Here is a 24832-nt window from a genome sequence, read left to right on the forward strand (position 1 = left end):
AACATCGGTTTCCCACAGGCTTAAAAGAGGAGAGTTAGGATAAAAATAAGTCTGTGTGCCAAAAGTGTAGTGAATGCAATCACAGTTTGTTTGTCCTTCTCCACTTTAAACCCATTTGGAAGAACCCCAAACACAGCTGTTAATGGGTTAGGCGGGATTGTGAGACCAAGGCTGTCTGAAAGGTAATTAAAAATTTTGGTCCAGAATGAATAATTTGGTGCAGGCCCAAAACATGTGACCAAGTGAGGCTGGGACTTGATTGCAGCGTTGGCAGGTTGGATCTTGCCCTGGAAACATTTTGGAGAGTTTTAGTCGAGACAGATGTGCTCGATATATAATTTTGAGTTGAATAATTGTATGCTTTGCGCTTATGGAGCTTGAGTGAATTCTCTGCATTGCTATTTTCCACTCCTTTCTCCAATATATTAATTGAGAGATCTTTTTCACAGTGTCCTCTTGGATCTTTGAAGGGGAGAGACTGTAAAATAATTTTATATATTGTAGAGATGGAGTCTAAGTCCTTGAGATTGAGCAATATTTTTTCCAGCATGGACGAGGGTGCAAGACGAGGAAAATCGGGAAGGTTCTGTTTAACAAAGTTCCTAATTTGAAGATAGTGAAAGAAAAAGTAGTCTTTTAAGGGATCTGTAATATAATAGAGAGATTATCTGTAATACTTGATCATATTCTACTGATTGATAGATGTCAGCCAACAGCCTACTCATTTTTTCCCTGTTTCTATCTAATTAATTTAAAAGACGTGTTTGTATTGATTTCAAATTGGTACGGGGCAGATCACAGCCTATTTCAATTATATAATATAATTCATTCTGAAATTGTTCCCCTTGGGGTTCTTTATTTAGCAACCACACCTGCTCTTTATTGGAGAATTGCTTATAGGAGGAACTTCTGGGACTTGATGAAGATACAGTATGTAAAGTTACTCTTGATGGTAAGTTTAGTCATGAAAGTTTGGTTTGGAGACAAAATATTTACCCCTGGGGAATTTATTTAATGACAACTTCATTCCATCCCAGAAAGCACCAATTACTCCTTTTAGTTATTTATGTAACAATAACTGGAGCAGCAGAGACTCAGTCAGACTTCTCAGATGAACTGCCCTTCTGCTGCTCTTGGGTACATTTAGACAGAAGGATCAGTCTCCTTTTTTATCCTCACAGGCCACGCTGACATTTCAGCCCTGGAACACGTCTATGAGGCTCTCCTAGCTCCTTCCTGAAAGGAAAGCAGAGCAGGCTCTGAGACATCTGGAGTTATCATACTCCCTTGTAGTGGCCTTCCCTGGTGGTGTTAATAATAATAATAATAATTTAATATGCTAGTTAGAGATCATGATGTTCACAAAGCTAAATATCACCAAAAGTCAAAGAGAAATACATGAGGCAAGAGACCAAAGCTCAGAATATGAAACTTCAACTAAAAAATAACATCTGTAAAGCTAAAATAGAACTGCTGAAGAGCAAACCATTACATGGAAATTCTTTCGAGACTTGGAAAGATTATTTGTCGATAAGCAGGTGTGTATGCAATGACTTTGCAGTTCCAGTCTTAAAGGAGAGACAGAAAGCTTAATTATGGAAGCACAACACCAGGCACTTAACACTGTACCGCTAACCCCTTGCGAACAACTAAACCCCAAGTTACAGCAAGATTAGAAAACTGCTAGTATAAAGCAGTTCAATATCTAAAATCTATCGGGCAACGTGACCAACGCTCGTCCTTTTATTGACCCCCACCACCAGTCCCAGCTTAGCATTAACAACAAGCCATATCACCAAATAAAGAAGAAGCAAAAGAATAACACATATATTATTTTACATATATAAAGAAAAACAAACAAACAAATAAATACAAAGCAATCAAAACCCCCCTCTCTGGTTTAAAAGCACGATGTTCATAAATAAGAGAAACCAGTCTGTCCAAATGGGTTTACTGTCCTCATTGTTCAGGGCAAAGAGAAACCCTACTGGAATATGCCAGCCATCGAGCCGATAACAACAAAGTTTAATCCTACCTGTCCAAGATATTCGTCAGCGAAATCAAAGGAAAAGAATCCGTCTTCAGAGACGCGTCTCCCTTGTGTCGCTGAGCCTTCAAAAAAAACAACTTGTTCCAGTAGATACTTTACTTGGCGCTACCTTGTCACTTCTGTTTGCTCCACCACAAGATGTCTCCCTTTCTCCCCTTCTTTTCCGGTTTTTAAGTTTTCAACACCAACCGCCCTGACCGAGTTATGACCTCCCCCTTAAAGGTGTATTTACAGCATCCTTCTTCTCTGCAATGCACCCAAAGAGGCAGCAAACTGCCCACAGAATAATGGCACATGTGGCATCCGCTACAACACCAGGTACCATCAGAAGAACATCTTAAAACAGCCAGTAGATAGTAAATGTAGACTATGCAACAAGGCAGAAGAGCATATTACTCATATTGTTGCAGGCTGTACAATACTTGCACCTGCTGAATATACACAGAGACAGAGACAGTTATGTACACTGGACTATGTGCAAAAATCTAGGGGTACAAGTGCCAGACAAGTATTACAAATACCAGCCAGAAAAGGTCGTGAACATCAACGATATCACCATCATGTGGGGTGTTCCAATAACAACAGATAGAACAATCCTAGCAAATTGTCTTGATATTGTGCTGCACAACAAGAAAGAGAGAACCTGCCTGTTGATTGATACCGCTGTCCCAGACGACTTGAACATCATGTCAAAAGAAACTGAGAAGATCAGTAAACAGAAGGATTTGGAAATCGAGATTAGCAGGATGTGAAACGGTAAACCTAGAACTGTACCAGTTATAGTTGGAGCATTAGGTAAATTAAAGAAAGATCATAATGAAAACTTGAAGATGCTCCCAGGCCATCCATCAGCTAGTGAAGTGCAAAAGATCGCACTTATGGGCACTGCACACATCCTTAGAAAGGTGTTAGGGTAAATCACTTTGGCTTCTTGTTATTGCCTGGATTTACCAGCTAAAACTGCAAAGACATCATGTGAGAGGAAACAAACACTGAATAATAATAACACAAGTCTGCAAAATTAAAGCAATAAAAAAAGTTTTAATTTTTATTGGTGTTTTTCTTTGCATTCATTAACAGAATAAAAATATAAGAATGTTTTCATGACTTAACATTTAACTATGTAATTAAGAAATTTTTATTTACAATTTAACAAATCGCTTGTTTTGTTCATATATACAATATTGCTCTAAATTAGTTTGTCATTAAGTCAATGTAACATGTTTAAACAAACGTAAGGAATACAATACATATTCATTCACTTACTTGTAACCTCTCTAGTTTGTGTCACTTAATCTTTATTTTGAACCAAAACTGGTTTTGGTGGACCACTGTTTGTACGATTTTTCTAGTGCATCCCTGTAGTTGGCTATCATACTGACTTCCCAACACCTTGGTATCTGCAATCATGTCCATGATATGCCAAGACTTTCCGAGAAAAATTCCAAATTCAAATCCAAAAAGTGAACTTAGAGACTCAGGTTGCAACCCAATTCCTTAAACTTAACTAGTAAAGCTTGCACAATTTCATTATAATTTGATCTTTATTGTTTCCCAAAAACTTAGAAATTACTTCTTTGAATGATGCCCATGTCTCTCTTTCTACCCTCTCTGTCCATCTCAGAGAAAACTGGGAATTTTGCATATCTTCACTGCTGACCCAGTAAGATGCATAGAACTTTCAGCTATATTCTGACTTTAATATTGAGTAAAATTACTGCTTTGCTTTAAATACATTTTAATATTAGAAAATATTAAATTCAAACAAATTACAATTAAAATAAAATATTTATATTTATTTAATTATAGTGCAAAAACAAAACAGAAAAAACATAATTGACAGTTAAAAAAAAAAATGTGTGTTTATGAAAAAAGTTATATTGTAACAGCTGACCCCTTACCCAGCCGGCAGCTACACCTCCAAGACCTGTGGCCTGGATAAATTACTGAGGTGAATCTTATATCAAGCCGTACCTCTAACAAATACAAGCACGCAAAAACAGGTATGTCAAATAAGTGAATATATTAAATAAAAAACAAAAAACTACTGCACATTCCCAACGTAGAAAAAATATATATTTATATCCCTTCACCAAAGCAACAACGTCACAACACCATATATATATATATATATATATATATATATATATATATATATATATATATATATATATATATATATATATATATATACATATATATATACACACACACAATAACAAACCTTCCCTTGCCTCTGTAACATAACAAACAACACGAATAATAACAACAATGAATGAATACGGAATGAATGATTGTGAACTTGAGTCCGATTATATGCCTGTCCTGATGGCGGATGACTGGTCAACAGATATGCGATGTGTTTGTATTTCCCGGAACAAATGGAACAACCTCACCGTGAATCCTCGGCGTGTGGTGGATAATGTAATCCGACCCTGGGGTCTCTGGCAATGAGGGAACTGAAGTAAGTCTCGCGGAATGAAAACAAACGATCCAAATGCGTGATGTGGAAAATTAGCAGGTGCTGGTGGTTTGTTGTACGTGAATTGTGATCTCCATCTTTCTCCTTCTACCTCTCTTCTCTCTCCTGATTGGTTATATAGTGATGAGCTAAATGTATTTGATCAATGGTGAAAAGGTGTTTTCCATTTTGGGGCTGCATTCTCCTTCCATCATCCATTCCCTCTGTATTTACCGGGACAACATTTACTGATGCGCACATGATAAACAGCAAACTGGACGATGGAAACAAAACACACTCAGCACAAACATTGACAACACTACTAGTAGTAGGAGTAGTAGTAGTAGTAGTAGTAGTAATAATAGAATGCAGCAAGCAAATATTTCTCCATTCTTTTCCTGAACTTCATTTTATATGTTAGGGTCATGGAAAGCCCATCTGGGAGCACTGGGGCCTAAGCACGAATTAAGCTGTTTGCCACACTCACTGAGCTAGTTTATATTTTGCTATTAGCCATTCTTGCATGACTTTAGGAAGTTTGAGAACATGAACAATTGGCAAAGAAAACATACTGCATGAGCTGGTTTTATTGGAAAATGTTTGCACTGCAAAGGGCAGTATAGCATATCAAAATAAGATGAAAATACTGGGATATTCTCCATTATCATTTCACAGACAACAGGTACAAGAAAAGAAGGAAAATGTGACCAGCAAGTCAGTTAGTAATGACAGCTTGTGATAAAAGACCAGACCCAGCCTAATGCTGTGGGCCCAGTTTATAGGCAGGCCATTCCAGGTGCTTCACAGCAGGTTTGCATATAGCGTGAAAAAGGCTATTAGAAACCAGCAGACTCCTGTTGCTTTCAATTCATTAATGTTGCACAGTGAGGGCTTGGCTTCCTGCCCAGAAGGGAAAATGAAAGACTGCTGCAAGACAATGATGAGCATTTTGATTCTTGCACTACAGGGCATCCTGTCACAAGGTGATTCTTTGCAAATCTTGCTCAAATGGCAAATGAAAGTTTGTCACTTTATTAAAACAACTTCACCATCAAGGATGAAAGCTTGTTGAGCATTTTCATGTCTAGCCGTCTGAGTTCATTGCTTGAAGTTCTTTATATAACTGATTATTTCCTTCTTGGTGTTATGCAATTGTCTTTCCAGAATGAATGTCACTTTTATTCAAGGACAGTTGTGGCAGTGCTGATAAGTTTGCATTTCACATGCCACTTCTGACACACGTGTGCCTCTCGACCTGCTTCTTGTGTTTGAGCGGACTGTGCACATTAAACTCATTAGGACAGGGGTCTCAAACTTAAATTGGCTTTGGGCCACATGGGCAGGTATTTTCATGTCATACAGGGGCCACATGAAAGTTCAAGTACAATAAGAGATAGTAATATTCTTTTAATCTATTTTTATTTCCTTTACTAACATATTTTTTTCAAAAAGTAAGCAGTACTCTTAAATACATTACTTTTAAATGTGCAATTCTTTTTTCATTAAATTAAACAAATTAACAAAACTTTGCATTAACTTAACACATGCAATACCTGAATACATTTGAACTTACATTTCTGTTCAGAAACCTGGCAGCATTTCTGCTCACACAGCCTTGCCACATTTGCCCTAATGGACTTTACAGCTGAAACTCTGAGTACAGCTTCAATACTAGCATCAGTAAACCTACACCTGTACTTGCATTTATTAAAGTTTATATTTGAGAAACACTTCTCACACAAATATGTGCTTCCAAAAAGGTACATTACCTGACTGAACACTTTGGACAGCTCTGGAAAGGTATGTTGTATGACCGTGTATCGGACATAAACTTAGAAATTCTTCAGTCACATCAATGTGCGAATTAACACTCCTAATGAAAACTGCTAGTTGAGAAGTGTCAGTTTTCTCCGTGCTTTTGTCATGCGTCATGGAGTATACAGTGAAAACTTTAGCTTTCTTGCGTAACTGATCATAAGTGTCATTTGATAACTCGCCTGTTCGCTCTGCCACTCTGTTTGCTGATAAGAAGATATTTTTGAACAAGTCCGTCTTTTCGGGACACAATATTTCAGCAACTTTTGACATACAGTCCTTAAGAAACTGCCCTTTGGTGAATGGCTCTCCTGCCTTAGTGATTAACTCACTTACCACATAACTGGCTTCCACCGCACTATCAGCATCCTTCTTTGCCTTGCAAAAAAGACTTTGCTGTAATTTCAAGCCTTTGTGTAGCTAGTTTTTCCCTCTCTTCTCCCTGATACTTGTCATACTGTTCTCCGTGTTTAGTCAAGTAATGATGTTTGAGATTATATTCCTTCAAAACAGCGACTTTTTCTTTGCATATACTGTGGCATTTCCACTGAATTCCACAAAACATACTGTAATGTCCATCTTTCTTGAAATTGTCTGCGTTCAGCATCCACCTTCCTTTTTGGTTTGGATAGAGACATTTTAATTGACAACCAAGCAAATTAATTACAAAAAAAAATTAATTGCTTTGTTTTAATCAAAAACTGCATATTTGCACCAAATGACAGAACTGAAAGAATTATGTAAATTTCAAATAATTTTTTTTAATTTAAAATTATTATTTTTATACTTGTTCGGTCTTAAACGAGTAAAAGAAAGAAGTAGGCAAAAATATTTAAATAAATTTACCATTCACAGGACGGATTGCATTATTTTGTTGACTTCATATATGGGCCGGTGGGAAGGGGACGGGGGCCGGGAGATTGAGACCCCTGCATTAGGATTAAAAGTCACATGCTTTGTTTTCATGGTCAGAGTAGGCTTTTTAATTTTAGACCATTTAGTGTATTTATTTTGAAAACCTCTGTTACAATTGCAATGCATAACAGATCAGGTCAGGTTGGGGAGCATTCACTGGTACAGCATGTTGCTGCACCCACCACACAATGAAACAGTTTGAGCTCCTGGTATGCAACTCCCCCAGGGAGACATGCAGTCCAGTCCCACACTCCGGAAATGACCATCTATCTGCTGCAGCCAAGTGTTACGTGGGTGTCCCCTTGGCCTGGTCTAGCCCCTTGGGTCCTCAACAATGAGGATCCTCTGAGTCAGATCGTCCTTGGGGAATTGTGCCACATGGCCATGGTGCCATAACAGACACTCCTTCACAGTGCAGGTAATGTGCCTCATTCGGGACACCATGAGCAACCACTCATTGGATACAAAGTCAAACTAGCTGTACCCAAGGATTCTCCAAAGAGGCACAGTACTGAAGGAGTCCAGTCCTCGTCTCAGGTCACTGGATAGCACCTATGTCTCGTAACCATATAGCAAAATGGGAGACACCAGGACTCAAAAGACTTGAACCTTCGTCCTTTTGCAATGCTTTCGATTCCTTTGTAAGCAGAATTTGCGTCACCAGACCATAGTGATGGTGTGTCACTTGTTCACAGATTTTTCTAACAAACACCATCTTATCTGCACTCAGAGCCCTTACAACCATCCTTCTTAGTTTGTGGTACAGACTGGAGTTTGCCATCAAGCCATGCACTGTGACTCCTCTTGATGGGGTCCCTGCGAGATGAAACACCTCCTTCTAGGAACACTGGTAACACCAACACAACCCTTCAGGGTCTTGTCACAGAAGGTCTCCCACATCACATTTGGATCAGCAGTCACACGCAAGCCCATGTGTTCCTCACAGAAACTGTGTGTAAACTCATTAGAAACAGTCTGATCTTGGAGTCTGGCCAGGTCCAGCCTCATTTTCCTAGTAGGTGGTAGCCTACTAGACCTAACCTGGATCTTCAGAGTAGCAACAACAAGTCTGTGGTCAGATTTCACAAACTGGGCACTTCTGTAGACTCTACCATTTTGTAAGAGTCTCCAGCATCTGCCCAAGAGGATGTGATCAATCTCCTTCACTGCACCACCAGTATTGGAATGCCAAGTCCAACAATGTGGCTCCAGGCGCTGTAACCAGGATCCAGCGATCCACGGCCCCTGAACTTTTGAAAAGTCAAAGAACAGGGAGCCACTTTCACCACAGTCACCAGACCCATGGGGACCAACACAAGCCTCAAAGCCAGCCCTGTCAGTGCAAGTGGTCTCATTGAAGTCACCCATGACCAGAGGAGCATCATCTCGTGGGCACCCATCAACCACCAAACGAAGCTGCAAATAAAATGTCTCCCTCGCTGAGACATCACTCACTGCAGTCAGAGCATACACTGAGACAACAGACAAGGCACCCAGGGAGTGCCTTAATCTGAGTCTCATAAAATGGCCGTTGAAAGGGATTGACATTGGATACCATTGGAAGGAGTCGATCCGCCATAGCAACAGCTACTCCCTGAGGATAACAGCCATCAGAGCGACCAGACCAATAAAAGGTCTGGTTTCTACAGAGATCTGGCCAGTCTCACGTCTGCCCATTTCAGAGTGCCACCACTGAAATACAGAGTTTACTAAGCTTCTCAGACAGCAGAGGAAGATGATCATCATGCCGGAGAGACAAGATGTTCCACGCGCCTATGAGATTGACCAGCAGATTAGTGTAATGTCGACTCAACTGCAGGGTCATACCAGATGTTATCTATGGGCTAAGTGCCAATCCCTCAGATAGCGCTGTCTGTTTTTAAGTCAGTCTATGTCTCCATACACTCTTGTAGCCACAATCTTCAGTAATGCCCAAAGGAAAATGCTTGTGAGCACAAATGGCTAAAAGTAGATAGATGCCTGTGCAGAGTTGTTGGACTCCTTTTTAGTCTTACATGCCAGGGGGATGAATTATGAGATACTAGCCAACTCGCAGCATACCATACACCGCATAATCAGGCCGGTTTTTTAATAATTTTTAAGCACAGGGAGAACATTAACATTTGAAAAATCGGTAATGTAATAAATCAGCAACATTGTAACAATGCACAGAACGAACCAACACACAATTGTCCGTGCGGCGTAGCGAGGTGGGAGGGGGGTGTGTACAAAGTGCAGGAGCATCTAAGGCGACGCATGTTTGTCGCGGATGCGAATTGCTGTATGTAGTGTGTAAAACAGTTTGCCATGGTGCACGCGGTCATGCGTCGTAACCGAAAACTCGTTTTTTAAAGACTGCTCACTTCATTGTGTTTTAACCTCAGTTGTAAAGGAATGTTTTAAGGATCCCATGGGATACCCTTCGCAAACCATTTTACACGCTGCATATGGTGATTCACCTCCGCGAGAAACATGCCTCTATTAACAGTCAACGTGTGGGAGGGGGGTATGTACAAAGGATAGGGACGAAAACAGTGGGAGCGTATAAGTCGCACTTAGTGGGAATTCCACGGTTTGCAGCCCGAATGGGGTTCAATGGCTTACCCACGCCTAGACACATGCTCAATCTCATGCATAATTATTTATTGAATGCCAAACACTTCTGGAAAGACACGGTTGTCTAAAACGGGTTGGTGTGAGAATACAACAGTAAGTGAATGAAAAGATGGAGCTCTGGAGAGAGCAAAATACAACACAATAGTGAACCCGCGGCATAACAAACGCGCATAATTATTTATTGATGGTTGAACACTTCTGGAAAGACACAGTTGTCTAAAAAGGGAGGGTTTGAGGATACAACAGAAAGTGAATTGAAAGATGGAACTCTGGAGAGAGCAGCATATAATTATCCGTGAGTGAAGAAGACGCATGTTTGTCGCGGATGCGAATTGCTGTATGTAGTGTGTAAAACAGTTTGTTATGGTGCATGAGGTCTTGCGTCGTAACCGAAAAGTCGTTTTTTAAAGACTGCTTACTTCATTGTGTTTTAACCTCAGTTGTAAAGGATTGTTTTAAGGATTCCATGGGATACCCCTCGCAAACCGTTTTACACTCTGCATATGGCGACTCACCTCCACGAGAAACATGCCTCTATGAACAGTCAAGGTGGCTCAGAAGTACATAAGGCAAAAGGAAAGAAGGAAAAAATTAAACAAGACTTACATAGATGGTCAACCCTTCATCTCACACTAGCTGGAAGAATTAACACTGTTAAGATGAATATTCTTCCTAAGCTCCTTTTTTATTTCAAAACATACCAATATACATTAATAAATCGTTCTTTAAGCAATTAGATTCAACAATAACCTCATTTATTTGGAATTCTAAACATCCACGCATCAAAAGAGCGACCCTACAAAGACAAAAGGCAGAAGGCGGCATGGCTCTACCTAACTTCCAGTTTTATTACTGGGCGGCAAATATACAGTCGATAAGAACCTGGACACAAATAGAAGAACATACACAGGCATGGACCGCAATAGAAGTAAAATCCTGCAGTACTTCTTTGTATTCCTTGCTTTGTGCTCCAATAAACACACGTTATCGGCAATACACTAATAACCCAATTGTGCTCCACTCACTTGGAATCTGGAACCAATGTAGAAAGCATTTTAAGACGGAGAAGCTTCTTTCTGTGGCACCCCTGCAAAAGAACCACCTCTTTCAACCCTCACAAACATATGCAGTTTTTAATATCTGGAAAAAATTTGGAATTAACTTGCTTAGAGACCTTTATATAGACAACGTCTTTGCATCCTATGAACAATTACGTTCCAAATTTAACATTCCAGCTACAAATTTCTTTCACTATCTTCAAATCAGGAACTTTGTTAAACAGAACCTTCCAGATTTTCCTCATCTTGCACCCTCATCCACGCTGGAAAAATTATTGCTCAATTTCAAGGAGTTAGACTCCATCTCTACAATATATAAAATCCTTTTACAATCCCTTCCTTTCAAAGATCCAAGAGGACACTGGGAAAATGACCTCTCAATTAATATATCAGAAAAGGAGTGGAAAGTAGCAATGCAGAGAATTCACTCAAGCTCCATATGCACAAAGCATACAATTATACAACTCAAAATTATATATCGAGCACATCTGTCTCGACTAAAACTCTCAAAATGTTTCCAGGGCATGATCCAACCTGCTAACGTTGCAACCAAGCCCCAGCCTCACTAGGTCACATGTTCTGGGCCTGCTCCAAATTAACATTATTCTGGACAAAAATTTTTAATTACCTCTCAGACAGTCTTGGACTCACAATCCCTCCTAACCCATTAACAGCTGTGTTTGGGGTTCTTCCAGAGGGTCTTAAAGTGGAGAAAGACAAACAAACTGTGATTGCATTCACTACACTGTTGGCACGCAGACTTATTCTGATAAACTGGAAGAACCCAAACTCTCCTCTTTTAAGTCAGTGGGAAACTGATGTGTTATATTATTTAAAATTGGAAAAAATCAAATACTCAGTTAGAGGATCTGTGCAGACTTTTTTCAAAACATGGCAGGATCTAATCAGTAATATTTTGAAATGATTTTATAAAGCACAGAGAATTTGTTGATTTAGGTATTTTTAAAAGCCTTAAATTTTACACCGTTTGGCTTGCTCTCTCTCTCAAGGGTGGGGATCGATCTGTTCTTAGCATAATTCTTTTTTTTTGTAAAACTTGATTGCTAGTGTATTGATTGTAAAAAAATTAAAAAAAAAAAAAAAAAAAAAGAAGTACATAAGGCCTCCACGACAGACGAATATAAATGACGCTGTTCTTTCTGTGTCGTCGCGTCCGAATTCGTGGGCATGGCTCTGCGAGTTGTCGTATCCAATGGTCTTGGAGTTGGTGGGCGTGGCTCCTCCCTGCGTGCGCCATAGGTGTCTTACTTGTCGCCGGCTTAGTGAATCCATGCCCCTTCCGGCGTGTTTTCCATGGGTGTGTTGCCTTAGTGAATTATATATATAGATGGTACGATTGGAATAGAGACTGCTCCTTTGTATCAGTAGTATTCTGATCAGTTTTACATGAGTGCTTAAGATAGTTCATGCGTTATAGTGTGTAAATATCATATGATTTTACAATTTACTGTGGATGCATTGTAATTGTGTATTTTGCAAGCTCTCTGAGCCTGTAGTCAGTAAAATATACAAAAATAAACTAAATGAATTGAATCTGGTGGAAAGGTCCCTCAGGATGCGCTGGACATGACCGACTAGCAAATTCAAATTCAGAAACAGACTTCAAGATTTGTCAGAAGTATTAAATCTGTAACCCTGGGAATTTCCTGCAAAGCAACTGTGAGTAAGAAAGTTGGTTACCAATGCGATTATCGCCAAGAAAAGTACATGAAAAATGAGTGAATCAGTGTCACTGTGTTGGGAAAACACATATGAGATAAAATGTAAGAGCACCCTGCAGAAACTCATTGCCTAAATATAAAATGTCCTGCCGCTACTGTGCCTCCCTTCCAAGCACAATTTAATTTACATTGCATTACCAAGGGAAGGAATGCCATTGAAAATCAAACTAGGTCATCCAAAAAAAAATTGCGTGGGAGTAGCTATATTTTAAGGGGAAATCTTGCAGGCAGCCATGAAGATCAATGACACTCAGTGTATCACTGTGATCTGTGTGACTAGCAAGTTTTACACTTGTATAATCTACTTATGAAATATTATTCTGCCATGTACCATACATTTGGTTATTCAGTTACATTGCTGTCTTTTTCTTTTTAATATTTTTTCTTTCTTTTGTTTTCTTTATTATGCTCTGTCTGACTGTGAGAAAATATGGTTGGGGCTCTGCCAAGAGAAACGCTGACAATGTTCTTTGTACTCAGTGATTTTTTTTTCTAGTTTGAAGAGGGGGAGAGATGAGCTCCTAGTTATAGCCTTGATTTGTTTATTGTATCAAAGCAATATTATCTTAAAGTCATAAATAAGTTTTATCACACGCTAACATTTGAGACCCTAGAACTGCTGGAACTCGGACATGCTGGAGCACTACAGCTTCTGACCTGCTTAACACTGGAACCTTTGAACTGCAGCCCTCCGTACAATTCCACCTCCCATCTGACAACATCTACATAAGAATATAATGAGATTCACGCTACATTCATGTCCATTCAACTTTTATTGCTGGTCTCCCAGTAGGGCCCAAGTCTGAATTTGTATTCTGAAAGATTAATAATAACCATAATAATAATTAATTTAATTTATGTAGCGCTTTCGTAGCTACTCATGGCACTTTGCATAGATAGCATGGAGCCAATTCAACCACCACAAATGTATAGCATCAATCTGGATGTAATGCAATGACAGCCATTCATGCAACAGTAAATTCACCACATTTTAGCTATTAGGTGGTGAAGGAGTGAGAGAGTTAGGCAGCCATCTATAAACAGGGGATGATTAGGGGACTGGAATGGGTGACACAGTATTGGGCAATTTATCCAAGACATCAAGAAATACGTTCCTCTTTTCGAAAGATGGCCACCAAGAATCAGGACCCTGGTTTTATGTCTCATACAAAGGTTGGTGCCATTTCTTTTAGTACAGTGCCCCTGTCACTGCAGCATTGGGATCCACACACAGACCACAAGTAAGTGTCCCCTGACGGCTTCACCAACACCTCTTACAGCAGCAACCCAAGCTTTCCTGGTTGGTTTCTCATCCAAGTACTGGGCAGGTCCAGAAATGCTTAGCTTTAGATGGATAACCTTTTCTGAGGTGCAGGTATAGAAGCTAAATATACCATTAATATTTGTGCACTGATTTGGTGTTTGTTGTTGCTGTGGTCATTTTTATCCCCATGGATTGAAAGCGGTACTGTAAGCGGAAAAACATTTCCATAGTGCTACTCCCAGCATTAGTCTGTTTATGGAGTGTTAGCGGGACACACATCTGTAATCCATAATGTTAGTACAGTATCAAATAAGTCACCTGATAACCTTGTCACTTCTAAAGTAACACTTGGTTAAAGTCTAAAATGTTAGTCCTGACCACAATGTCTGAAATGGGAGCTCCAAAATGAGCACAACCATTATGTACATCAACACACATTCAGCTTCCTCGGAGTAACCCAGGGTGTGCTTTATCTGCTCAAGAGAAGGGGAACCAAAAGGAGGAATAAACCTACCAAGACTCTGAACCTGAGTGCAGTCAGTACAGCTGATAGGAACTTGAACTCGTATTTTAAAATAACATAAAAATAGGCCTGTGTCCTACAGAAAGCATTAGCTCCATGGAAGGGCCAGGATCAGTGATTAGTAATGTACAGTAATGCACTCTGATTATAGTGTGGCCTCAGACCCACATTGGAGACAAATTAACCATAGAAAAGAAAAAGTGTGACACAAAAAAGTCATTTTATACTTTGCTTGTTTTAAAAATAATCCTTCAGTTTAGTTGTCAACTGGTTCTACCAGCAGACCCTAAGTGAATATCAGTAGGGTGAATGTTGCAGTTCAGACTGGTATTTAAATACATTAAGTGCCGTATTTTCCTACAGCATAATAGTGAAAAAGGGTATAATAAAACAAAAAGGCAAGCAATGTTACATAATAAGTAGAAATGAAATATATATATATATATTGTTCATAAAAGAATGAATATTTCATAAGCAGTTATTGTGTAGGAGTGGACAGTCTCTTGAATACACAGACCACACTGATGTATTGAAAATTTGACTGAACTTCACTGCTGCTTACATTGCCATACAAAGCATAACACCTGACATCTTACACTACACAAGAAATATATTCATAATTTATCAATCAGAGTCTGAACCTTTGATCGAACAGATTGTCTGAGCAGCTCATTTTCAGCTATAATGTTTTCTCAGTTGTGATGTGGTCTGTAGGGGGTGTGGTCTTGGTTAACATTAACTATTGTCGTCGAGTGAGGGAACACACAAATCCAGAAAAGAAATGTTGGGGCATACACCCCCTTTAATAAGTGAGTCATCGTACAAAATAAATAGTCGCACAATGGTGCAAAACAGGAGCAGAAACACTAATAAGCTGTAGTGCCTCAAGAAAAGGAGAGTCAAGCTCTGTAAATTGGTCAGGAGTTTAGTTCAGAGCTCTGTCCGCTGGTCTGTTCTTTCCTAAAATGAGACGCTTCTTTTTCAGTCTTATAGTCCCTAGACCAGAAAGGATGGGGTCAGTTACCGTCATTGGGCACCTTCTAAGAGCTGTGGCTGGTAAAAGAGACAATAACATGTTTACATAGTGCACTGAAATTGACCAACACCGTGCAGGCTGCCCCTGTCCTCGCTGGGTACTCAAATCTTGCTCTATTGGATGTGCATAATATAACTTCCCAAAATGAAAGGCAGTGGTGAGGGAAATAGACAAGTTTCCTTTTATTAATGTTTTTGCAAAACTGATATTAAACTTCATTGTACATTAGATTTTGCAACTGCAAAACTCACAAAAAGGAGCTTTGTAGTTTTAAAGGTTTTCTGGGGGACTGAAAGAAAGGTACATCGCTCCATAAGGGTGTGGGAACACCATACATTAAACCTATGTATTTCTCAGAAAATGGTCTTGACGAAAATAAAGTGGGTAAGTAACTGTCTTTTGAAAATTCAGCACTGCAAACTCAACCAATAATGAGACAAAACCACGTACTCTTAGACAAAAGTTATAGTCCAGCACAGCAATAAAACTGTAATCCTAATTAGTTGCATAGAAAACACCGCGCCTGCGGTCTTGGTTGAAATCCTGCCTTGGTCAGTGCAAAACTTACTGTCTGCTTATAATTGTAGCCCCCATGTCTGTTTGTTACCTGAAGTACGATTTATCTCATCATAGGACTTGGTAAGGACAAGATGCTTTTCAGTCACGTATTGATATGTAAGAATCATAGAAATGAAGAAGGGCTGTTTGCCTCTTTGACTGTGTGCATGGCCCTCAGAAGGCGGGTAGATATCAGTTATACAGAAACATAACCAGCACATTACTAGAAGCAGAGATCATACCCACCTTTTGGGATTTTGTTGCCTTTTTTTGGATAAGCAATATGTTTGGTGTTAAAAATAAAATGTAATCAGTCATGTTTTGTTCTCATGATCTGGATCTAAAAAACTGCACTAATTAATCTTACAAAAAAAACTTTAATGGGACTCACCATTTCTATAAGAGGAAGACACAACTTTGCAACTCAGAGACAGAACTAGATACAGGGTGAGCCAAAATGAAGTACAGTAATCCCTCGTTTATCGCGGGAGATAGGTTCCAAGGCTGGCCGCAATAACTGAATTTCCGCGAAGTAGGGACACCATATTTATTTAATAATGTAACGTGTATTTGGACGTTTATAAACCCTCCCTGTACTGTTTACAACCCACCCTTTACTCTATTAATAACAGGGACAACTGTTAAGCAATATGAAATCGATAGATAAGTTTACAGTTACTGTATAGCGAAGTACACGTACCTATATATGATGTGATGATGGTGATGAATATGCTGTGCAGTAAAAATGATGACGATGAAGGTGATGATGACTTTTACTGCGCAGCCAATGACTGTATTTTACGTCTCTTCAGACGGCGGTGCCATTTCCTGGGGCACCTCTTCCGCGGTTTCCGAAGGTGTATCCGTAGCGAGGCTGCAAAAACATTGTGTTTGGCAGCTGCTGCCGCTGCTTCTTTTTCCGGTCTAAGAGCAGCTTGTAGGCGGTCATGACATCGTCGACCTTGTTGCAAAATTGGACCAATCGAACCATATCGTCCTCCCATTCCTGTGACCGCTCTTGCAGATCCTTAGCCAGTCTGCAGCCACAGCCGTGAACATTCTCCCTTCCTTCAACATATCCAGAAGTTTCACCTTCTCAGCGATCGTCATCATTCTTCGTTGGCGTTTAGGCTCAGCACCAGCCTTGGAAGAAGGAGCATGTTTGGGAGCCATTGCAGAGGGTGAAAATTGAAGCGAAGTTCAACACAAACAAACCACAAAAAAATCACACACAGTACAATGTAAAGTAAACTGCTTGGCGAGAAAGCTTGAAGCGAAATGGCCGCGACAGAAAGACAAGGGGAGGTGCTGTGGGATCTGGGCATCAGTCAAAGCACCAATCACAGGCCCAATTAGAAAGCGGGAAGCTGTGATTTGTCGTCTCCCTCCCATGTACCAGTCACAGCCCGTGTTACAACGCACTTAGTTGACAAACTTGTTTTGTTGTTCTTAGACTAGGTAATACTACTACTATATTTAAAAACCCGTGAAGTCGTGAATCTGCGAAAAGTGAACCGCGAAGTAGCTAGGGATTACTGTACCACATTTCTCAAGGTCATTGTGTGAGGTAGAGGCAGCCGATTAGGTTGGGGTGGGGGTCCTTTGGTTGGCAATACCTTGTAGTTTTCAGATGGCAACATGCCTTGGTCCGGTGCACACTGTGATTTTGCCATCGAAGCGTTCTTCAAAAACAACGAATCCATTATCACTACGCAATGCGCCTTCTGAACACACTTCACAGTCCTCCTAATGGTGACGTCCCAGATCGGAAAACAGTTCTTCAGTGGGTGGCTAAATTTAGACAGATGGGTACAACATTGAACAGAAAATCTCCAGGGCGTCCTTGGACTGTACGAACGCCTGAAAACATCCAAGCCGTAAGGGCATAAATTTTGCACTCTACTAGGCATTTAGCATGCAAACATACTTCTTCCTTAGGCATTTCCAACACGTTTTTGAGGAGAATTTTGCATGAGGTCCTAATTTCTATCCATACAAAATAATGGTAAGTGCAGGAACTCGCTGAGAGAGACTGGGAGAGCCATAGAGAGTTGTGCGTGAAACTTCTGCAAACCGTTCATCAAGATTCCACTGCCATTTGCAGTGACAAGGCACATTTCCATTTGTGCTCTGTGCAATTTCGTCTTGTGGGGCTCTCTCAAGTCGAAGGTATACACACGCAGACCTCAAAACCTTGAAGCCCTCAAGGATGCTATTCACCACGAAAATTGCCACTATTCCCTTTGAAATGGCCAAACAAGTCATGTTAAGCGTTCAGAAATCGTCTCAAAGAGCATATCATTAATGATGGTCACCACCTTGAATATATCATTTTAAAATACAGTGAAAAAATCTATTTTATACGTTAACGCCTTACCTCCTTTCTGTGGGTATCATTTTAGAAACAACAGGAATTGTAACAGGATTTAGTTTGCAACATTCTTCTGTTTTTGCTTTCAATGAGGGTGTGTCATCAGAATTGATCACAAGGGTTAGTTTGACAATCTTTCCAATTCTGGCACAGCCTGCCCTGCTCAAGCTCTTTGTCCTCTGGAAAGAGTAAGTTTATGATTTACGGAACACAGCCATGCTCAGCAGTGGACACTGTTCACATTATGGTAACATGAAACTGAAATTTCTTAAATTGAAATGCACTTTCTTTGGTCACTAAAAAATGCCTGTTGTATTGATTTAATTTAAAAAATAAAGTCAAATCAAGACATGTGGATAATGGCTCAGTTTTTTAGTTGCATAAAACTTTATTTTTTTAACATTTTTGTAGAAAGAAGAAAACTGAATACAGCATAGTAAGTCCAGCTTATTAGTGCAGTCACAGAGACCGTGCTCAACCAGACTCTGTTAGATAATTTGGTACCAATTGTAGCTCCGAGTTTGCCCTTTAACACTAGTATGACCACTGAATGCTCTGTGCTCTGGGTAATCTTTGCCATAAAGATTAACTCTGCACTCGATTCCTCATCTATCATGTTTCAATTAAAAAATCTGCTAATTCCATTAAAATGTGTTCTGTGTTATTATAACATACAACAGGAAGTCCAGTATTAAAGACTAGGAAATCGACAAATCTGCTTGGGTGACATGGAGCCATATTGTTTTTGAACCTGTCTTTCAAATTATGCAAGAACTGAAGATGTTTAAGCCGTAACCCACAAGCAGATAAAACTGTAATAAGGTGGATCCTTCAAAAGCAAACTCTGCTTTCTCTGAATGGGAAAGACGATGATGAGGCTGAAACCGGAGGTTAAGTTTAATGTTATCCACAGAGTTGATCACATTGTCATGTCTATTCCCTCACCAACGGCGACAGTTCAAGATGGCACCGACTGCTGTGGCTGGCTGTCTGCTCGTCTTGCTAATCTATGTTTTATCTTTGTTTTTATGTATTAATTTATCTCAACGATCACTGTCCTACGTTAGTGATTCTTTACTTAACATATTTTCTTGCTTGCTTTCTTCTCAATTTTCATCTCCTGATGGGATATTATGTGATCCTCCACCTTTGTTTTATTCATCTGCTGACTTCTTCACCTGGACCCTGGTGTTCACCTGTATCAGTGAGCTGAATGCCTCTCGGAGACGTAAATGCACCCAACACCGCCGCCATGGAAAAAGAGCCGGTATTGCCGTTAAACAACACCAACTCAAGTCCCAGATCTTGGATTCCTGATGCCTGCAAGTCGTCTATGACCCATCTTCTCCTGCACAGGACTCCATCCTTGGCCCATGGTGGTGGATACTGGAATTAATTTCTCCATTTCAAGGCGACATCACTCTTCCTCGGTGTGCTCTCGGGGAGTAAATGCTGCTAATCTTTCACTCAAATCACTTGTGCTCATCCCACAACAAGCTCTTTCTACTTCTATTAAGGCTGCTGTCTTGAACGTGAGATCAGTGTCTAATAAAACTTTTATTCTGCAAGACTTTATTATTTCAAATAATCTGGATTTCCTTTTCATCACCAAGACCTGAATTGTAAATGGTGACTCTTCAAGTATTCATTTTTAAACTCTCCTTGGCTGATTCGTCGTGGTAGGGGCATTGCCACTGTTTTTAAAAGTATGTTCTTCTGTCAGGGCCTTACAAAGGGTCTGTTTAGCAGCTTCAAACTGCAACTTTTCGAAGTGTGCAGCTCCCCTTCTTTGTTGTTTGCCATGGTTTATAGACCTCCTGTAATTAATGATATCTTCATTTCTGAATTCTCTGATCTCCTGGCTAATATCACCCTCTCCCATGACAAAGTATTTATTGTTGGTGATTTTAACATTCACGTTTGTTGTCAATTGAAACCTTTTGTTAATGACTTTTTATCACTATTGGACATACTTGATTTTATCCAGCATATTAATACGCCAACTCACTCTCTCGGTCACACCCTTGATCTCGTTCTTACAAGTGATATTGCAGTCAATGATATTGATCTATGCGATGTTTCTTTTACTGATCACTTTTCTATAATGATGAATTTGAATATTACTGTTGATGTCCGAACAACTAGCTGTCCCCCACGCTGCTCTCACTTTTTAAATCCTTCTATTATATCCGATTTTAAAACCATATTCTCTAGTCTTGATGTACATGTCCAATATGATGGTATTGATGATTCTGTCTTAAAATGTAATTCTTCTTGTAAAACGGTTTTAGACTCAATTGCTCCGCCCAAGACACGCAGTAATAAGGTAAGACCTGCTCTCTGGCTAAATGAAACTATGCGATCGCTGCGCCGCGCCTGTCGAACTGCGGAACGACGGAAAAAAGATGGACTGATTATTTCTAAACAGATTTTTAGGACTTCTCTATTCAACTTCCAGGTTGCAATTAAGAAAACTAAACATGATTTCTTTGCTGATTTAATATCCCATCATTCTAAGAATCCTAGGGACTTATTTAATTCAATTAATGCAGCCATTCACCCTCATTCTGTGATGGGATTAAATAGTACTGTTCATTCATGTGAGCAGTTTCTTTCATTCTTTGTCAGTAAAATTGATAATATTCGCTATGGTATTGTTCCAACTGGCTGTGAACTTCCTACTGTTAATCATGGTAATGTCTTGGAATCTTTTGATCTTATCTCCCTTTCACAGTTAAAAAGAACTATTGAAACCCTTAAACCAGTTCTCAGTCCTCTTGATATTGTACCACCATGCCTCTTAGTGGAAGCCTTTGATGTTTTGGGTCCATCTTTACTAGCCATTATCAATGGTTCTATTAGTGAGGAAGTTGTGCCCTCATTTGTTAATCATGCAGTGCGTCCCCATCCAAAAAAAGGCAGAATTAGATCCTGGAGTTTAAGCCAATTTTTGCCCCATTTCCTAATTGCCATCTCTGGCTAAACATTAGAAAGAATCATTTATAATCAATTATGTATAATCAATTGGTTGATCACCTTAACTCCAATAATTTATTTGAGATCTACCAATCTGGCTTTAGGCATTTTCATGGGGTTGAAACGGCCCTCCTGAAAGTATTCAATGACATCTCTATTATTACTGACTCAGGTGGTGCTGCAGTCCTTGTCCTCCTGGACCTGACTACTGCCTTTGACACTATTGACCATGAGATATTGCTGTTGGCTTGAACATCTTGTTGGGCTTAAAGGCGCTGCTCTTAACTGGTTCAGGTCATGTCTAACTGGTAGACACTTTTTAGTGACTTTAAATTCCTCATTTTCGTCTACTGCTCCTCTTAAATATGGTGTTCCTCAGGGATCCATTTTGGGTCCTATTTTATTTTCTATATACCTTCACCCTATTGGAGCGATTTTTAGGAAATTTAACATTTTTTCACTGCTATGCTGATGATACACAGGTTTATATTCCTGCCTGCAACTCTGCAATAAATCAACTGCACAACTGTCTTTCTGAACTAAGATCCTGGATGCCTAATAATTTTCTTGATCTGAATCAAAATAAAATGGAGGTGCTTATAGTGGGTCCATCAGCTAAAGCCCAAATTGGACTACTCGGCTCTTTCTCCGTCTTTTGCAAACCTCTGCAATCTTGGTGTTATCTTTGATAGTAACCTCTCTTTTGAGAACCAAGTAAATTCTGTAGTCAAAAGTTGCTTTTTCCAGCTTCGTCTATTAGGTAAGATCGAGCCTTTTTTGTCTTCTAGGGACTTTGAGAAAGCTACTCATGCTTTTATCTTTTCTCACCTCGATTACTGCAATTCGCTGTATTCTGGGATTAGCAAATCCCTGATACGCAGGTTACAGTTGATCCAGAATGCTGCCGCTCGCTTTCTGGTTGGGGCAAGAAAGTCCGATTCGGTTTCTCCAATTTTAGCTTCTTTAAACTAGCTGCCTGTCAGTTTTCGAATTGATTTTAAAATCTTGTTGCTAGTTTTTAAATCTTTACATAGACTTGCTCCTGCCCATTTATCTGAATTGTGTGTTTTACACCAGCCATCCAGAGTGCTTAGATCTTCTGGTCAGTTGTCTCTTATTGTCCCTCATACCAAATGTAAAACTAAGGGGGACAGCTTTAGCAGCTGCTGTTTCTCGCCTGTGGAACTCTCTACCTCATCTTATTAAGGAGTCATCTATAATTAAACAGTTCAAAACAAGATTAAAGACTCATTTCTATTCATTTGCATTCCGTGACCTTCAGTAATACTGATGGTTTCCTTATTGTGATTATATAACATTACTTCTATTATTTATGTTCATTTATTTATATTTGTTATTCATGTTAATTGTATGTTTTTCTTTTATTCTATTATTGTAAAGCACTTTGGGCACAGCATTCCTATGTTGTTTTAAATGTGCTATATAAATAAAATTGACATATGATTTTTTTTTAATTACAGAAAAGCAAGAGCTAAAATTTGGAAAGCTGGTCAGCACTTCTAACACGTATGAAACGGTCCCTGCAGACGAAGAGAGGAAGCCTGTGACAATTGAAACTGACCAGCCCTTAGTGTGGACCATGGGAATACAAAGAAAGTAAACTGCAGTGTATTTTGATTTGAATTACTGCTTTTAGTATCCTGCAAGCATAGAGAAATTAGGCTTGACATTTTATAAGCCTTTAATATTTACATTCATTTAATAAGCATTTGCTAATAAGACATCGTTATCAATGATTTTTGAATAAAAACACTGGATTTAGAACCTTTATCAGTAAAAAGACCTAAGTGCACCACCCAAGTGCCTGTTTTTATTTATCAGGCACGAACACCCAATGACCTCCTTGCACTGCAGTTACATGTGAATGAATCAATGCTGTGATTTGCTTTAAAAGGAAATCTGAACATATATGAAGTATTCATACTATAATATAAATATCCTTGTTCTGTAATTCTTCACATAATATACAAGTACTTATGTCCCCAGAGTGTGGAGACATGGCACATGTTGAACACAAGCTAGAATTTCACTGCACTGTGTCCAAGTAGCAACAATGACCATAGAATTCAAAAGTCATGACTATGGCAATCCATGGGCTTATCAGCATTAGACATCCATGCAACCTGTAGGGAGAGTAAAATCCTGTGCCTCCTCAATTCAATTTACTTTAAACTCCATAAAGAATTCTATATAAAAATACATTTTACAAATTACTAATTACATAGTAAGTATACATAAAGAGTCAGGTTTTTTTTTAAAAACAGACTGGAAAACAAAGTAATCTGAAACGGTTTTAAAGTAAATGTAACACTTCAGTATCTGTTCATTTATATACCATTTGGCTATGGCAAGCTGACAACAGAAGAAAGGAAAAACAGGAAGTCCACTTAACAGCAACTCTGGAGAAAACGAACATCTAGGGGACCATGGACAACTATAACAGAAAAGTCCAACAAATCCGGCACAGCAAGCAAGAGTCCTGGAGACCTTGGCCAACTGTTCCCTCTCCTGGGCATTTTACAGTAGAGACTTATGCTAAGATGTCTAATCTAATGACACTCTTTGCATCGGACAATTCCAAGTATCTCAGATGACTTTTCCATGGGGAAAAATGAGACACACACTAGCCTTCAACTCCTGTGGTGGCAGCACAACTTGTCTCCTGAAGTAGCACTGCACATTTTTAAAATAATGGCTTGTCTACTGCGTTCTGCTTGCATGTCTCAAGATGATCTGGCAGTTGCCACTGCAACAGATGACTGGAGGTGTTGTCACACTAGCAGACTAGGAATTGTGGTTGTGACTTTCACAGTTCCAGGTCTCCTATTATACCACAAGACCAAGATCACCCAATTTTAGCAGCTAATCAACATTAACTTCAGCAGTTAGCCTGGTAAGTCAATCACTGGCACTTCAAAAAATAAGACAGACCAATGTGTGCAGGACTCCAAATTCTGGTGGGCCTCTCCTCTTTCTGTAGTCTTAACATTTACAATTTCCTTTGAATTTAGATGGAATGCACTTCCCAGCATGTTGTGGTTGTTAGCCATCAACCTCTCCTACACGCAAGCTCACCATACAACTGGAGGCTCATTCAAAAATCCAGATTTTTTTGTTTTTTTTTTTTAAATTGGACTCCTAACCTAATTAAGCGAGCTGTTATTTCTTGGTTTATCCCGATTTCCATTCTGCCTCCATTATTGACTTGGTGTGTTTGATGCTGAAGCAGTTGCAGCCTTTTAAACATTTACTGTAAAGATAGCAAAAAAAAAAAAAAATCTAAATGTCTTAATGTAAAAATACTAAAATTTCTGAATTGAGAAAAATACCAGCTAAATAAAGATAAATTCTCAATTATCACATATTGTGAATCTGGTTGGTTTAAAAACCTGCAGCCACAGGGTGTCAACAGGACCAGGTTTGGGG

General features: G+C 39.4%; 1 protein-coding gene across 3 annotated transcripts in view; it reads left to right on the plus strand.

Moving 5' to 3' along the window:
* The window catches only part of tpk1 (thiamin pyrophosphokinase 1), a 592809-nt gene extending 569153 nt beyond the window's left edge, over positions 1-23656 (plus strand). For all 3 annotated transcript variants that reach the window (XM_039753315.1, XM_039753317.1, XM_039753316.1), the window contains one exon: positions 22867-23656. In XM_039753315.1, the coding sequence (XP_039609249.1) occupies positions 22867-23006 (140 nt within the window). In that variant the 3' untranslated portion in view covers positions 23007-23656. The remainder of the gene's footprint in view (positions 1-22866) is intronic.
* The last annotated feature ends 1176 nt before the right edge of the window (positions 23657-24832 follow it).

The sequence above is a fragment of the Polypterus senegalus genome, chromosome 5 (assembly GCF_016835505.1).
Source record: "Polypterus senegalus isolate Bchr_013 chromosome 5, ASM1683550v1, whole genome shotgun sequence".
Classification (NCBI taxonomy): domain Eukaryota; kingdom Metazoa; phylum Chordata; class Cladistia; order Polypteriformes; family Polypteridae; genus Polypterus; species Polypterus senegalus.